The sequence below is a fragment of the Saccopteryx leptura genome, chromosome 6 (assembly GCF_036850995.1).
Source record: "Saccopteryx leptura isolate mSacLep1 chromosome 6, mSacLep1_pri_phased_curated, whole genome shotgun sequence".
In the NCBI taxonomy this organism is placed as follows: Eukaryota; Metazoa; Chordata; class Mammalia; order Chiroptera; family Emballonuridae; genus Saccopteryx; species Saccopteryx leptura.
Window position 1 is genome coordinate 188,640,122 of NC_089508.1, and position 18,240 is coordinate 188,658,361.

At 42.3% G+C, this 18,240-nt stretch overlaps 1 protein-coding gene across 6 annotated transcripts in view; it reads right to left on the reverse strand.

Annotated features, from left to right (window-relative positions):
• The window catches only part of FBXW11 (F-box and WD repeat domain containing 11), a 117,820-nt gene that overhangs the window by 68,396 nt on the left and 31,184 nt on the right, over positions 1-18,240 (reverse strand). For 3 of the 6 annotated variants that reach the window (XM_066388069.1, XM_066388068.1, XM_066388070.1), the window contains one exon: positions 3,841-3,942. The exons of the other annotated variants lie outside the window; for them this stretch is intronic. In XM_066388069.1, coding sequence (XP_066244166.1) covers positions 3,841-3,942 — 102 coding nt within the window. The remainder of the gene's footprint in view (positions 1-3,840; positions 3,943-18,240) is intronic. 6 annotated transcript variants of the gene reach the window in all.

Sequence of the window (18,240 nt, forward strand, 5' to 3'; positions counted from 1 at the left end):
GAACTACGCCCCCTGGAGCTAGGAAGGAGGCACTAAAACTCATTCACATGATCCGCGCTGTCATTCCAAGTATCTGTCCTACCCTTGGAAAAGGCTACCAGCACTCGCCCCAGCGAAGAGCCTGCTGATGGCGTTCCCAGGAAAAGTTGTCAGCCCTAACCTTGAACCTCTACATTTGAGTACATTAGTTTTAAGCTTCTAACCCTAAAACTAAAGAGGAATTCGTTTCAACCTAAAATGGCAGTTGCCAAGTCGATGTCATTACAGCATGGTGATGACATTGGCTTTGTATTTATTGAGGCCTCGGTTCATTACTCAGTTCTGCCACTTAAAATAAATATGTAACCTTGGGCAAGTCAATTCAACTTCATATACAAAAAAGGCAGGATAGGCAACTTCACTGAGGATTAAAAGAGGTAACCTGTGCCTGGAGCCTGACATATAGGAAGGGGAAATAAATGATCGATACTATTATTAACGCTGACATGATTCTCGAGCCACAGGAGTCTTGGAGTCCTGGCAAACACTCCCAGGGCCTGAACCCTCATTATCTGAGGTTAACAATCAACCGGTTGAATCTGGATATCTGAACCAACTGAAATATTGATTCAGTTCAGCTCAGTTCACAGACATCCAGATATTCCAGTTCAACTGTTTTACGAGATGATGAGGGTTTGGTTCTAGTGTAACTGGTTCACATTTTTCTAAAAGCACATACAGGTCTGAGCTTTCTTAAACATAAACACCCTTGGACGCTGCAGGTCAGTCCGGATCTTTGTTCATGGGTCTGCTTGCTACAATGGGCTCCTTTAAAGCAGGTAACAAGTCTGCACTGTTCACCTTTATCTGCCCAGTGCCGGTACAGGCCTTGGCACGCACCAATGCTCAGTAAATAGCCACGGAATGGAACCTGCAGAAAAGCCACTGAGGACTTGCACCAGCTTTCAGATTCAGAGGGCTCATCTAGTCAAGGGGATGCAATCCACCCTCTATAGGTATTTGGCAGGTATCTCTTTTTTTATTTTGAAATATTGACTAAACAAGCTATACACCAGATACCAACAATTTTCACAAAGTGAAGATGGAAAACTGCAGAAAGAGTAGCATTCTGAGGCAGAATTTTGGAATCAGGCCAATCTGGGGTTCAAATGCCAGCCCCGCCACCTCACAGCACTGTGAATGTTACCTTGTGTCCAGTCACACACATCACCTGTGAGACTCACCTTCCAGCTCTGAAAAATGGGGAGAGAAACCCCACCTCACACGGTTTCACAAAGCTAACACATGAGAAGCACCCAGGACAGCTGGACGTGATTTTTAAAACAGTTTTATTGAGGTAAGTGGTTTTTATTGTTTAAGCCTTTTCCGGTATAACTAATGGCAGAACTATACGGAATGCATTAGGCTTAAAAGTTTCTACACTTTTACTCCTGCTCTTCAGGAAGTACATTAAGGCAGCCATACAAATAGGCAAATTAGCTAGAGCCACAACTGTCAGTGGGTCCAGTGTGTGATCATTTTAAGGGCGACCCTTTTGTACAACTCAAGCCCAAGCCTAGGCGACCAAGGCTCTTCACATACTGTTCCTTCTCGTCTGGGCACAGTTACAACAAGCTGCCAAGAGGTGTATGCAACATCAGGACTCACCTCTGAGATAAACCAGAGACAGAGCAAATAAGCAGCTGGTATTCTTTGAAAGCTCAAACCCAAATGAAGTCACTAACTTTTAGCACAGGTTGGAGACTGAAGGTGGAGAGGAGGACTGCCAGTGTTAAAATAACACACAAAACCAATGGGAAGGGAGAAAGGAAGTCTCCCAGGCTGATTAATAAACGCTGACTTCCAATTCACAAATGGAGCAAAATAGAGTAATAATTTTCTCATTTCAATCAGCTGAGTACATATTTCATTTTATACACTAAAGAAAATAAAAACATAAGTAAACAAAATCCCCTATACATCTTGAAAGACCGTATTTGTTCCATTCACAGTTTAATGAGTTTCTGTCATTCAATATTTCACCCTATTTCAAAGTCCCATCAAGGCAATTTCCTTTCTTTCCCCTCTTAAATGATCTTTTCTGGGAGAGCTGAGTCAAAGACAAACTTTTAATACATTTGGGTTCCCATCTTCAACAAGGTAGGAACCCATACCTCCTCCCAACTCACCCCACCTTGTGAATTCCCAGCATTGTTCAAAATACACCGAGTGATGCCTTCCGTTGGCCAGTTTGCTTTTAACTGAACGCAATAAAAAGATTTCACACTTCTAGATCTCATTAACAACTATAATTCTCCCTCTACTTAAATTTCTAGAAAAACACATACACACACAAAACAAACCTGGATCAGCTCACTAAAAAGCAACTGTAACATTCAAGTAACAAGCATTTTCAGAAAAAGAGACAAAGATGTACACTATTACTATAGTGCAAATATCCGTTACTTAGTACCAAGGAGAGCACAAGCAATAACGCAGCCACTTCAAGAACATTTTTGTTAAAGTTACATCGCATGCAGAGAAGCTGTTTTCCCAATTTAGTATACATTTCACTGAGCCTCGCTGAAACACCGACCCGGCCTCTAGGAGTTATAACACACCTTAATATTATGCAGGTTCTAAGACAATGCATCTTATCTTGAGTTCAAGCTCTAGTTAATTGTGTTAGTGAAATCACAGTACAATTTTCTAAAGAAAGCAATATTTAAATCGATAACCACACCAATGCTAATCTGAATGTTTGCCAACAAATAAACAAAATGAATGATCCCAATAGGAAGGACTTTTTCCTCCTTCCGGGCTCCCCAGCTCCATTTAAAGACCGGAACGTGAATAGAAAGATAACCTTGAGAACAGTAGAGTCATCCCTGACATCCATCATATCCTTCTAACTCATTTCTTCATTGTTACTGTGTTTCCCTAACACAGGGCAGTCTCCACAGGATGCCAGGAATTTAATAATGCTTTTTAAAGATATATTAAACTATCTGGACTATGCAGCGATGAAAACTGAATACTGCCACTGAAACCATACTTTAATTAAATACATGCTCTCTCTAAGCAGAGCTTCTCCAGTAAAGCCACAATGTTTTCTGCCCTGGCTCTTAGACTCTCTCCCAGTAAGTGAGGCAGTCCAGCTGCCCACCCACTGGCCTTCCTTTCTTTCTTTCTTTCTCTCTCTCTCTTTTTCTTTTTTCTAGGCAACCCCTCCCCCGTCCCCCCAAAACGTATTACTTTTATCTGTGGAATTCTCTGCCGGCCTCGGCCTGGAAAACTGGGTGGACCCAGAGGACAGGTGTCAGATCTGGCCTTTGGGAAGTGGCCCAAACTGACAGTTGTTGGCAGCATAAAGCTGTGATCTTTATAAACTTCAATTTGAGGCTTTCTACCATTAGTGATTCTCTCCCCTACTCCTTTTTGGAAGGAGGGAGAGAAAACAAGCCAAAAGGATGAGTTTCAAAATAGCAAAACCACCATTTTAATTATAAAGCCCTCCCAACAACGAGGAACTGTTAAAAGTAGCCAAATGGAAACTGTCAGGGCTTTTGGGCGCAGGCACAACTATTAAACAGGAGGATCGCAAGTTCAGGGGAGGGGGAAAGAATTAAAAGCAGGAGCAGAACCGAGGGGCAGAACCGGGCTCAGCCGAAGACCCGTTTGCTCAGAAAGGCCCCTCCTGGTCCTCACTCCTCCACGTGGGCACCCAGGCTGGAGGAAAGCAGAGGGTTACACAGAACATTTAGCAGACTTAACATTGGATTAACACACTACTGCAAGTTTCAACAAATGTTCATGGCATACGTAAAAAAACACATTTACAACAAGAAAGAAGAGAGGCACCTGGAGACATCTGACACTGGGCATGCTCTGCAGGCAACTCAGTGCGCACATGCTCTCTACCAGGTTGGCGCAGCCTAGCCACAAAGACCTTGGCACAGAACACTGCAGGATGACAAAAAGGAAGGAAGAGAAGAAGCAGTTAGAGGCCGCAACAAATCACTCCTTCACACAGGCAACTTGAATGTTAGTCGGGCAGGGGGCGCACCCTCGGCAGGTGGGAGGTCAGGGCTGGTGGTCACAGACACCTTACCAAAACCTTGGGAGAGGGCCCACTTTCGGTCCTGTTATAAGGTTTCTGCTGCCAACCGCTAACCCTCGGGATACAGTGAACAGAGAGTCAAGAGGGAGAGAGGATGATTAAATAAAAACCCACTAAAGGGAACTGTGAAAGTTCGAGTGTAAAATAAGATTAGCGGGGAGACTGTGACTATAACTTCATAAAAGTAAGTTTCTGGTCTTGTCACATAATTACATAGTCAACTGCCAGCAATACACAGCCTACTATGTGCCAGGCACTTGAAATGTTTCTCTAATTCCCACGCCACTGTGTAAGGAAACGGAGGCTCAGAGGTTAAGTCATTTGCAAGGACACACAGCAGAGGGAACAGCCAGGAACTCAAACCTGGGTTTGTCGGCTAGTAAAACCCACATTCATTCCACAAGCCCTGGAGCCTCTTTTGTAAAAACTCTGATCACCCGAATTAATATCATGCAGTTACAGTTTTGCACTTCCCTAAATAAAATCACAGGAAACCTAGAGACATAAAGCAAAGGGAACAAGAAAGATGAGTGACAGATTGATAGGTACAGGCAAGAAAAAAGAGCTCATTAAAAACATGATTTTCAGTGTCATCCACTTTGCCTTCCCAAAGAAAAAATTTAGGGACATCTTAATTTTCATCTTGCACTTCATTCGTGAAGTTCACTTGACATGAGCAAGAATTAAAAGCCTATTTTATTGTCGCAACAGAGCGACGCCCTGGAGGGGCAGAGCATCACCCCCTGGTGGGTGTGCCGGGTGGATCCCGGTGGGGCGCATGCGGGAGTCTGTCTGACTGTCTCTCCCCGTTTCCGGCTTCAGAAAAATACAGGAAATAATAATAATAAAAAAAATAATAAAAAAACCTATTTTATTTACTTATTCCCATTCTCTTATAAAAGCTTGCTGGTTTTCAGGGAATTAAGAAAAAAGGTAAAACATAAAAGTAAACATATTATGGCTAGTATTTTAAAGCCATCAGTTTACTTATGGCATTCACAAGTACTTGTTCAGAGCTAACGTCAATTAATTTACTAAGGTAAAATCAATAATCATGCAAAAAAAAATGAGGGTGGGTGTTGGGGTTTAACCAAAATCCCCGAGAAGTCTTAGACCTGACACTATACACTTGTTTATCCTGGTTATACTTAGGACGGTCAAACATTCTCGTTTTTTTGGGACGGTCCAGCATAATTTTCATTCTCAAAAGTGTTCTGGTTTAGTAGATACGTCTATGGTCACCTCAATGTGATATAAACAAAGACTGCTCTGCTTGAAATCAGGTAGACCTGGCTTCCTGTCCAGCACCTGCCATTTAAGTCCCATCTCACCTACAGTACAACTATATTGAAACTATTTCGAAAAGGCAGTTAAAAAATACAAAACCAGAGGCATCAAATGGAATTAAAACTAAGTTTTTTTGGTAACAAGGAACCCGCCATACATTCCCAAGGCGTGCCTTTATTCCTACGCTTACCTTACCACAGCCAGAACCAGAAGTATAACACTGATTCTCCAGGCATACATGTTGTGTCACCCCAACACATTCATCGAGTGCCACCAAAGATGCTCAATAAATGTTTGTTTAATGAAAATAGCAGCCATTGGTCGAGCTCTTGTAATATGCTAGACAGCAGATATGGTAAACCCCACAAAACCCTCGTAAGACAGCTATTATTCCCTTTTACAGAAGAGGAAACTGGGGTCGGGGAAAGAGTCTGATTTGTGGAAACCGCGACTTGTCCAAGGGGCAGGAGAACAAGCGCTAACTGATGGCAGAACTGGGGCTGGAAGTTAATTCTGCCGCGACACAAACCCGTTTTCTTTCCCCAACAGACTCTCTATCCAGAGACAGCTAGCAAGTGCTTATTAAAAGTCTACTTACATCAGCACATACCGTATGTATGTAGAGGGCAGAGAAAAGGCCCGGACACACCACATGTTTATACACAGATTACATAGATTGCCTGATTCACATAAACTCCCCACATCCTCCTAGTTCCATTTAAGTCTCTTTTTTGGAATCTTTGTAGTTATCCAAATCAACAGAATCCTTCGGATCCGAGACTAGAGTTTAAGGGTTACACATTTATGCACCAACTATTTCCAAATTAACACCAAAGCTCACCTGCAAATCAATTTGCATTCATTCAGTAAAGACAGCTCCCTCTGCAAGGTTTAATATGTATTTGCCTCAAAGGGTAAAAACCATAAAGGTATAAGATACTGCACCCTGTCAGATTCTGCTAATAACGTGGGGTCCAAAACTTAAAAAAAAAAAAAAAAAAAAAAGACAAATTTTTACATTCAATAAATCAAAGAATCATAAACTGTAAAAACTGGAAGACTATTTACTACAAATTTCTACCCCTGATTTTAGAAGTGAGGACACTAAAGTCCAAAAAATAATAATAATGATCTTCCCAAGGTTTCCTAACCATCTAGTGATCTATTCAGCATGTACAAATATATGGAAAGCAATTACTTAAAGAAAAATTTGAGAACTTAAGAAAGTTCTAAGAAGTTAATTTCGAAACATGACGGTTATGACCAAAGATGTAGCCCAGTGTGAGGCTGTAGGTGGACAGGCATGCTGCGGGCCAGGCCCTGAGGTGGACGGAGGCTGCTGGACAAGCCCACACGACCTCCCTCCGGCCCGGCCCTGAGGTGGACGGAGGCTGCGGGCCCGGCCCGCACGACCTCCCTCCGGCCCGGCCCTGAGGTGGACGGAGGCTGCTGGACAAGCCTGCACGGCCTCCCTCCGGCCTGACCCTGAGGTGGACGGAGGCTGCGGGTCCGGCCTGCACGGCCTCCCTCCGGCCCGGCCCTGAGGTGGACGGAGGCTGCTGGACAGCCTGCTCTTCCGTCGCTCGTCTTCGTGGCTAAGCAACATACTGGGCCGACTCTTTCTCTCCTGTCCTGTCATCTCTGTGTGCTTTCTCTCTCTCCCCTTCAGTGTTATATAAAAATGTCTTCCAGAAAAAAAAATATATATTAACTGTTTATTTATAGTATTTTTAAAAGCTTGATACTGAACTTCTATATTCAAAAAAATTTTAAGGACGCCCTAAAGGTCTAATTCTCAAGAATGAATCACTGAAACACCAGGGCAAATGCTGCGGGGTGGAGAGCGAGGGCAGTATTCATGAAGGTATCGACCTGCCCTACTTTCCACTCGGCCGCCTTGAAGCTAAGCGACTACCCACAGTGCTGGAAAACAGTCTTTTCAACAGAAAATGCCACTCTAGGAAACACACCCAGCTTTTATTCCCATTGATTTGAAAGACAGAGACAGAGGGAAAGAGGAGAGAGAGAGGGAAGGGGATGGGGGAGAGAGAATACCCCTCTTTCAATAAGAAAGCTACACTGCTAGTCTACACAGGGTTCTCGTGGATCTCACAGACCAAGAGAATATGGGTTTAATGTGAAAATAAGGAATAAAAATAAAAGTTCCACATGTATCAACCTAAGAGCTTTAAAATGCAGCTAGGACCACACACACAGTAATTGATTCTTGAAGCTTCTAATTTTACATTTCAGAACCTAGTTGGAAACCCATGTTGACTATTGTGGACTATTATCCATCATTCTTGAACTGACTAATGCAGAGATTTCTTCACATTGGCTATATTCACAATGTAGACTACTGTCTCTTTCTTTCTGCCAAAGCTAACTTTTAAAGTAGCCTATATTTAAACTTTTAGAACACCACCTGGTTAAACATGTCTGAAGAACTTACCTCCATACCTTGGGTATTTACCAATTTTAACCAACACTTAGTGACCAAATTATTAAGCTAACAACAATACAAACTAAGCCTCTTTCCTTTTGAGACTTCAGCCTGAGCACCAGCAGAAACCCAGGAAGATCACAATGGAAACAGCTACGAGGGAAGCCTTTCATGGGCAGAAACCCCAAGAAATGTTTGGTATAATTCCATTTAGCTACTTGTAAAGACCAGTATTCTAATTTAGGATTGTTCATAGAGAACAGGATATGATTCCCAGGGGTCCTAGTATTAGCAAGCACCCCATTAGGCTGATTATACTTGTAGGTTATATAGCCAAAGACTATAACATTAGTTAAGGAAAGTAGTAGCTTATTAATTGTCATATCTACTGTATCACCAGAAACCAAAACCAGGGCCAGGCTGAGAAACACTGTGTAAGTCAGTACAGACAAGAAGAATAATAGCTTTGGGCATTTTTCAAAAGCAAACAGTTATTAAATAAGGTAGGAGAGAAATGTCCTAGGCTCACTTCATATTGCCATAGGAACCACACATCAAAAGGAAAATGGCTGCAAGCCCCTTGTTTCTAATTGGCTAGCTGGGAGAAGGACTCACAAAAGCTGACTTGGGTCTGTGTCTAAACGGATTGTTCTGAATACTCTGCCCTGATTCCTTCTCAAAGAGGCAATTCTTCTCAAAGCTAGCCAAAGAGGTAGTTTATGTTAACTGTCTCTCTGGTATCACTCTAACTTAGAAATGTCTTATTATAGGTTTTCTAAAAATCCCATATATTATTTTCTTTAAACCAATTCTCTCAGAATCTATACCAGCCTCTTCCAGCTCCTGTCATCATGCTGAGATAACAAAAGTGATGGTTCAAATAGTATTCCATTCAACAAAAAATGTATCTGAACTTATATCAATCTGCAGACAGAACAGCAAGGAAGACATTCTCTCCCTTGTCCAGCTCATAGGAGGGAACCTTAAGAATGTGCAGTGTAAACACACACACGCGCACGCACTCACACAGGCACATGCGCAAACAGACTTAACCCACCCAAAGGAGGAGGATGCCTGAACTAAGCCATAAAGGATGAGTAGGGGGCAGCAGAGAAAAAGAGAGAAAGACATTCCATTCAAAATAAATAACATAAGCAAAGCCAAAGAGCTAAGTAATGGCACATCCTATTGGAAGATGTGCAAAGAATTTAGCATTACTACGGTATTTAAATGTGAGATGAGAAAAAGCTGGGGGGGGGGGGGACCGCATCACAGAGGTCCCCCCCAGTACCAGCCATTCTATCGAACTTGGGACGTCGTCCTGCAGACAGCAGGTCTTACACCATATGCTACTGCTCACCAGTACAAGGCCAATCCTTCCCAGGTGTGTGGGCCAATATTTTATCAGTGTGTATGAGACTTTTTTTTTCCTGCAACTCAGTATACATACCATTTCAACAATATCTGTCAGAGGGATAGAAGGGGGTCATACAACACACTGGCAAGGGTGGAGGGGAGGTTCTTTGACCAAGAGATAGGGAATAAAGCTTACTGTCAAGCCAAAACCATGCTATTCAAGCCAGCAGCAAAGAAAGATTCTATGTTTTCTAGGACACGTGGGGACCATCTGCCAGATGCAAGAACAGAGAAAAAAATCCTGCTCAACAGTAACCCACTGATAAAGAGAGGAAGTGAGTAGTACAAAAACCATGTATGTTTTTATAAATATTTTGAAATAAAGTGCTAGGAATCTTTTAAACTTTAATATTTAAAACACTGCTAGAGGCAATGATGAGACAACTATTAAACTGTTTTCAGCAGAAAAATGACCCCTGGCAGCTGGAATGAATGAAGCATGCTGAAGAAAGTCTCTTAGAGAAACTACAAAACAGTCTCTCGTTCTTTACAACCAATGCAATTCCAGCTGGGCTACGAGAGGAGGCATCCGTGCCAGCACTTACCTTTGGAAGTACATGTCTAAAGTCAATTTTTATGCTCAGCCTAGGTCTTTGTTCCTATAACACTTCCACACGCCCTACTGGCAGGATATAGAACAAAGAGCGCCATGATAATGAAATGGGCTACCGAACAGAGACAGTTCAAGGAAAGATCCATTCTATGGCAACCACGGGGCGGTAACATGCTCTCCGCCGGGAACCTCTATCCAGGGAGGGAATGTGTCCTGAAGATTACACAGCGGGGGCTCAGGAGATTATATGACACCAGCTCTCTACATCTAGGCCTGAAAGCCACAGGGTGTCCATTCTGTTGCTAGTGGAGGCTGTCCTTGCCTCAAAGCAAGTGAGGCAAGCATTCAAGTTCATCCAAATCAGGGACTATCCTATTGTGTCCAAATTCTCAGGTTTGCTTTCCAAGCAGCAGCAGTAGTTGTACTGAAAACAGGGCCACAAAGCTTTGTCAAGATTCAGAATGGCCCTGGACAGATAGCTCGGTTGCTTAGACTGTCGTCCTGAAACGCAGAGGTTGCAGGTTCGATCCCCACTCAGGGCACACACATGAAGAGATCAATGTTTCCGTCTCTCTTTCCCGTCCTCTCTCTCTAAAATCAATTCTAAAAAAAGGTTTAAAAAAAAGGATTTAGAATGTAGGCTGTTTATATGTTTGATGCCAACCTATAAGAAACAGCAACTTCGCACCAAAACAGCTACTTTGTTTCTAAAACTAAGACACATAATACTGTACAGTAATCAGGTTGTAAAATAAAAAGTTAATTCGCAATTTAAAGGCATTTTCCAAGGTTGCTTAAAGAACTGAGAAGTGGGCAGGGGGACTGAACAGTGGTCCACGGCTTTAATGTATAAACCACCTTCTTTTCCTCATGCTGGTGCTCTATTGTAACAGTACTTGACAGCTACCAGGTGACATATAACTAAAACAGGTAATCTACTTTCATTCTTAGCCACTGTACTGCAGACAACACACGCATAGATAATGCACCGTAGAGTACTGTCAGGCTAGAAGACCAGTTAAGGGAAGAAAGGGCCTGGGGAGAAGGAGGCAGTGGAAGGAAACACAAGGACAGGAAGGAGGAAAACTGAAGTTTGCTACTGGCCAGGTTTTGGAGATCCAAACACAGCCAAAGCATAGCGAAATCAGGACTCGAAGCCAGAGCCCAAACTTTCTTTAAACCCTACCATTTAAAAGAAAACGAAACTTTTAATGTATGGACAGTTATCTCATCTTGAATGATTAGCTAAGATTCCAGAAGCCAGAAGCTAACACAACTAAAGCGGCCTTTGCAGCTCCTTTTCTTTGGTAGAAGATGAAGGCTGATTTTTCTTTCTAAATTTTTACTCATCCATATTATCTGATCTTTTTTCCAAATGAACATCTGGTACTTATGGTAATATTTTAACACTACCTTGTGTAATTTTCAGTGATGCTTTCTTTTGTTTAGTCATATAACTAATTACGTAAATTGTTATGTCATAAATAGTAATCTGACAACTAAAATAAAAACAAATTCTTTTCCCCAAAATTGAGTCCATCTTAAACACCTGTAACTTAAGTGTGTTAAAATGCTAGAAAAAATATTTTATGTAGTAACCCTCAGAAACAGCAGCAAGGATCAAAATAATACAGCTTATTCCTGAGTAATTTCCAAGGGGTAAAAAAATATCCTTGTCTATTTCACGGCTGCCACCCATGGATCAAAAATGCCACAGGTTTTCCAGGGCTCTTGGAGAAGCCGGAGAGGGGCAGGGTTTAGATGTATGAGGGGAGAAGGGAATCTCTATTCTAAGCAACATGACGGAGAACAGAATGTAACAAAATAATCTATTTCCGGCATAGACACAAGCATCCCCAGTTGTACTAGCACCAGTGAGAGGCGCAGTTGCCAAGAAGGAACCGATTCCCCCAGCAACCTCCGGGTCAGATCAGTCTGAACCCAATTCCAGTGGGATTTATCCAAGACCCACAGATCCTGAGAGCGGAGAGAACTGTTCAATTAAGTACATCTGAGCCTTTGCCAGTTAACATCTGTGGCCCAATTAGGAATGCTGTGCAGGCTAGAGGAGACCACTTAACCGTAAATTTAACCTCGTTTTCAATGAAAATGATAAACATAAATGAAAATTTACAAAAAAGGATAAATTGTGAGGGGTGTAAATTGATACTGACAAACGCCTACTAGGTGCCAGACAGCCTACTAGGTGCCAGACACTACAGCTACCGCGATCTCATGAGCTCTCATAAAACCTTAGGTTTACAAAGCAAGAAACTGAGGAGCTGAGACGTCTCCTTGCCAGAGGTCAATAACGGCAGATTTGCAATTCTATCTGCCTCCAAACCCGACAGTCTTCCTGAACTACACTGCCTGTCACTTCCTTTGCTTGACATTTGCTCTCCAAAGGAGCAATTTTCTCTGATTTATTCTCAAATTTTATCTTCTTGTCACTCATCTATACTGCTGATTGAACTGTAATTGGAACAACCCCCTGCGTGCACCCTCTCGATACATATTCAGGATTTGAAAAAACACGCACTTCATTTGACTCAGCAATTTCATGTGCAAAAAAATTATACTAAAGAAAAAATAGATCTACCCAAAAATATAGCTAAGATGTTGATCATATCACTTTCATAATAACAAAGGGAAAATGCTCAACAATGGGGACTGGTTAAATAAATTACAGGTTATCCAGAGACAGAATATTATGTGTCCACCAAATAAATATCATGGTTGTAGGAGTAGTATATTTATTGACCCAAAAGGAGTTTATAATATATAAAAGGAAAGTTAGAACACACTGAAAAATATTCAAGAAACATTAAGTGAATAAAGGCTATAAAACCAGAATTTATAATCCTATTTTTATTTAATAAAAAATACACACAAAATATCCAGAATTAAATACAGGTGATTTTTAATTGATTCTTTTGTCTACCTTATTTTTTGAGGTGCAGCCAGCACACAATGGAGATCTGCTGCTCAGGTGTCTCAGCCCTCTCTCCTCTAGGACGCCTCCAGAGTAACTGGCATTTCCTCCCTGTTACCTGGGGGCTTGGCCATAGCCCCTTGCCCCTTATTTCCAGGCCATTCTCCTTCACTGTTGTTCAAAGTTTGGTGGCACTCTGAAGTGACAAAGATACTATCCCAAATTCATTTCAATGCCTGTGGCTTCTAGATAGCTCACGGAGGCTACCTGGCCAGAAAGCTCCATTCTCCATATTGTGTTACACCTGAGAGGACTTCCAGGCAACTGAACCCTCGCCTTGTTTTCTGAGAACTGACAGCCACCTGCTCTCACGACCTGCACCAGGGCCCCTGGCCCCGAGCGAGTCCAGAGACTTCCCTCTCAGGGCTCCCGCAGAGGTGCTGGCTGTCCCCTTCCAGTCCCTTCACCCCTTCTCATAAGCCAAAAACATCTAGAGAATTCCTGGAAGCCTCTGTGCAAGATCTGATTGCCCGTAATACACTGAGCCAAATCCTTACCCTACTCACACGTAAGAAAGAGCAAAGTCTACTGTGTTTTAAAGAGAACATTAGCACATAGTGAAAACTTTTCTTCTCCAATATAGTGAAAACATTCTCATTTTTTCTAGGAAGAGATATCACTTTCAGGAAGATGACTTGAGGAATATTATTCCACCTACTCTCAATGGTTTGACTCAATTAGAGTCAAACCACATCATAACCCATAAATCTATCACTTTACACCGCTTACTCATTCAAGTTTACTGACCATGTCAGGATACTAAATGCTTCAACAAACACAAGAATTCTCAAAACCAACTATTCTGGCATTAAAAATTATTTCAGGAAATAAAGCTGTGTAATTTCCTGGTTCACTAAAGGGAGAAAGATGGCTAAATTCCTAAAAAAGTATAAAATAATTTTTAAAGAATACAGTTTCACTGTTTTCAGAGTGTTAAAACTTAAAATCAAATAATGGTATTTTACAAATCACTTCCAGACTTTCAAAACTTCCATCTCATCATGAACTCTGAACAAGCACCTGTAGCACAGAAGTTGCTCCTGCTAAAAATCCTTCAGATTCAAACCGTGCACCGTGTAAACGAGCCCTCAACTATTTTCTAAACACTGCTCATTTCTTGAATACATATTTGTTTTTAGAGACTTACCCAGACCCTGTCCCAGAGAAATACATATTCTAAGCTGGTCAAGCCTCAATGTTTAAAATTTTACACACACACACACACACACACAGACACGTGAAGGGGTAGAAAACAGTGGTCACCAAACTTTTGCTTCATTATCTAGGAGTAGCATGAAAAAGTGAGTTGTCAAAGCTGAGACATAAAGGGGCACCTTTTATCATTCCTTAATTAAAGTTATAGTAAACTTTCACTTGCTCTACTTTCTCTTATTCATTGTTCTCATATCCTAAACTGACCTTGTTTTCAAATAAGCTGTGCGCCTCCCAATCCACTGGGCTGGAGAACAAATGCATGTGCCTCTCAGCGAGGGGCAAGGCCTGCCCAAGCAAGGGCCTCACTGCGGCTGCGGCCGTGCGGCCAAGCGGGCAGGGCGCTCCGGCTCCCCTCCCTGTCTGTCTCCTCCAGGAAACTGGGCAAGTGGAGTTTTCTCACCGCTTCACGCCAGAGACGTCACTGAATTCTGGAGCCGGAAGGGCCCTTACAGAGCAGTCTGTCCATCTTCTTAAGAAGTTTTTCTAGCCCAGGTCCTGTCAGGCTCTCCCACGGTGTTTGTGGTACGCACTGCCTTGGAAGCACCTCATCTCAACAGGGGACAGTCACTGCTCACACCTGCCGCAAGGAACTAAACCTACCAGGTCTAGACCACAGCGCTGTGGGATCCGCACACAAAGGAAGTGATGAGGTCATGATGGAAAGGCCCAATGTACATTTAAGAGATGCTGGACTTCTTTGTCAAAAACCCCGCTCAACTCCGTTGTTTCAATAACTTTATCAGTCAATCAAGATGAACAACTAAGCGCAGAGCACAGATGTCACCATGTTAATAAATCTTCATTAGCACTGAAAGACTAGAGAATTGAGGAGGATCCTTGACAAATCTCACAGGGGCACTTCCTGTTGCATTTAAAAGAAAAACCGTTATGTTGTCCACAGTTTTCATTGTTGAGTTAAAAGTATACAGAGAAATACCAGAAAACAGCTACCCAAATTGAGATGTGAGCTAGAAAGTTTGAAAATATTCAAGTGCAAAAATAAAAAATTGGTCTATAAAACACAGGAAAATACTTAAAGTAATAAACTTTCTTGTAACCAAATAACCTGGAAGATTTATTTCCAAAATAATTTGTTAAAAAATAAAGCGTTGCCTGACCGTGTGGTGGCACAGCTCAAAATGCCAAGGTTGCTGGCTTGAGCACAGGCTCGTCTTGCTTCAGGGTAGGGTCACCGGTTTGTGTGTGTGATCATACACATGACCCCATGGTCCCTGGCTTGAGCCCAAAGGTCACTGGCTTGGCTGGAGCCCCCCCTCCCGCCCTGTCACGGCATGTATGAGAAAGCAAGTCAATGGACAACTAAGGTACTGCAACTGCAAGTTGATGCTTCTCATCTCTCTCCCTCTCTCTAAAAGTAAATAAAAAATAAAGCATTTAATAAGGAATTAATAAGACAATTTACTAATCTACAATGTAATGTATTCATGTCCTTACAGTGCCTATGCACAGTAAGAACTCAATAAATATTTGTTATATTATCAAGTAATTAACATGTTAAATCCAGGAAGTCTACACATAGAGCAAAAACTAGATTCAGAGGCTAGAGAAGAGTATAATGCTATCATTTTAAGGGGCTGAATGTGGACACTTGTTTGGCCACATGGCCTAATCCCAGCGACTGACCCAGGAAAGGGCACACCCTCTGAGTTGAATGCCAGGATCTCGATGTGGCGCCTCAAGAAGAGAAACCCCTCCCCTCACTGAGAGGAAAGCTGGGGCTGCTGCCACATCTCGTGACCCCAGGGACCATGTGGAGCTGGTCCACAGGAGCCAGTCCACGGGAGCCGGAGAAGAAACCTGACTCCACAGCTACCTCTGCATCTTTCAAATTATAAATCCCCTCTGTTGGCTGAAGCCAGTTTCAAGTTGGGTTTTCTGCCACTTTCAACTGGAAAAATTGTAACAAACCTTAAATATTCAGTTCGAATAAAAGAGATGAAGCTCACAAATGATTTTTGGCATGGACAAGGTCATAAAAATACAGTATTTGGATGAAATATAAATGATTAAATTTATAGTCACTTTCCTATTAAGTCTTTTTATCTTATTGACAAAGGCATCTAAAACTAAATGTTCTCAAGAATATCCCATTCATGCTATACCAGATGCTGGAGAAAGAAAAAAGTAGGTAACAAGATAAACTAATCAAAACTAAGCCTTCAGAAGGAAAGCACCACAGAAAAAGTGAGTTCTGGTTTTCCAAAGAGCTGGAAAGCCAATGCTGAGAAACCTAACCCATATCTTTCCATAACTTCATTCCAATAAACAATGAAGAACAGCATTACCAAGTGCAAACACCAAACAGACCAATAACCTTAAAGAAAGGAATACACTTATCACGTAAGATCAGAAAAGCCCTGCAAGCTGCTGCGGACAGTTTATTAGTACAGAGGCTCGTCTGTGCCCTCCTGGAACAGCTAACCTTCTTCTATGCTGTTGGGCAGATAAAATGTATTATGCTCACTTTGTTAAAGATGGCGCTGCCCACGTGGAGGCCGTTGCCCAGGTGATATTAATGTGTGTTGAGGGCAGGCAGGATCGTTGTAGCCTGGGGCTTGGTTTGGGATTAAGCCTTTCCCACCCTTTTTGATGTGGGGTGGTACAATCCAATCATGCCTCACAGAAGTGACTTTGTATTAGTGACTTCCCTATTTTGTATATTGGATTAAAGCAGGGATCCCCAAACTTTTTACACAGTGAGCCAGTTCACTGTCCCTCAGACTGTTGGAGGGCCGGACTATAAAAAAAAAACTGTGAACAAATCCCTATGCACACTGCACATATCTTATTTTAAAGTAAAAAAACAAAACCGAAACAAATACAATATTTAAAATAAAGAACAAGTAAATTTAAATCAACAAACTGACCAGTATTTCAATGGGAACTATAGGCCTGCTTTTGGCTAATGAGATGGTCAATGTCCAGTTCCATATTTGTCACTGCTAGCCATAACAAGTGATATGACGCACTTCCGGAGCCATGCGTGACGCGTGCGTCCTGCATCACCAGAAGTAGTACTATACATGAGCGACAGTGCTTTGCAGCGCTGCCACATACAGTACTGACCACCAATGAAAGAGGTGCCCCTTCCAGAAGTGCGGCGGGGCCGGATAAATGGCCTCAGGGTGCTGCATGCTGCCCGCGGGCCGTAGTTTGGGGACCCCTGGATTAAAGGTTTGGATTTCTACACTATAAAATGGGGGCAGAATGGGAGCTTGCTCTCTCTTGGTTCTTGGGATTATCATTAGAGGAGAGAGCAGAGAGCAGAGAAAGGCCATGTGGAAGAGGCCAGGAGAAGCAGCCAAGATGGTGGAGTGTTGAGTGAGAAGCCAGTTAGTGCAGAGTTTGTGTAGGGAGAAGGAAGGAGATGGGGAACAGAGGTGAATAAGTCTGGTGAGCTAGAAACCTTTGATTCTAGGAAACTTGGATAAATCAGTAGCTTTGTGAGCACTGAATGTGAGTGGGTTTTGGAGCCCAGTGTGTGTTTTTTGCTTGCCCGCCGGGTGCAAACTAGGATTAAAGACTATGGCCCACCAGTTTTTGGCTCTGTTGTTTCTTTACCGACTATCCGAATCCAATGCGAACCTGCATGGGCCAGGATGCTGTGATGGTCGCCTGGCTTCTGGCTTGACATATGCCTTTTTCATAACTTTAGCCTGGCCCTCATCCTATTTCTCTATGCTCATTCTTCCTTTCACCTTCACTTCCCTACTCATTACGTTTTTACCCGCCCCCTACATTGTATGTGTTACAATAATCACTCAAATCCTTTTGGAGGGGGAGGGGATAAAGTAGCAAAGGTCATCACATTTCTGAACTAAGAAAAAGAAAAAAAAAGTCAAAAATAGAAAAGAAACTATAGAAATAAAACTCTGCTGATTGTCAATGCCATCAAAGGTGTCATCATTCTCCTTGGCTAAAGTGACAGTCCCCTGAGGGCACTCCTGCAGCCAGATTACTGTTTCATTATCTACCATCAATAAATTGTGCAGTTTTTAACTCAAAGTAATGCACATGCCTAAAAGTCCTATGATTCTTCAAGAATCACTTACTTGAAAGGGACAGAGAGGATCACAAACACATAACAGTACCAGAAAGAGCATGGACTGGTTTGTTTCATTTTGTTTTAATTGAGACAGAACACACTGCATCTGAATTCAACACTACTCTGGATTTAGCTACCAATTTACAAGAAATACAAAAGGAAATAGTAT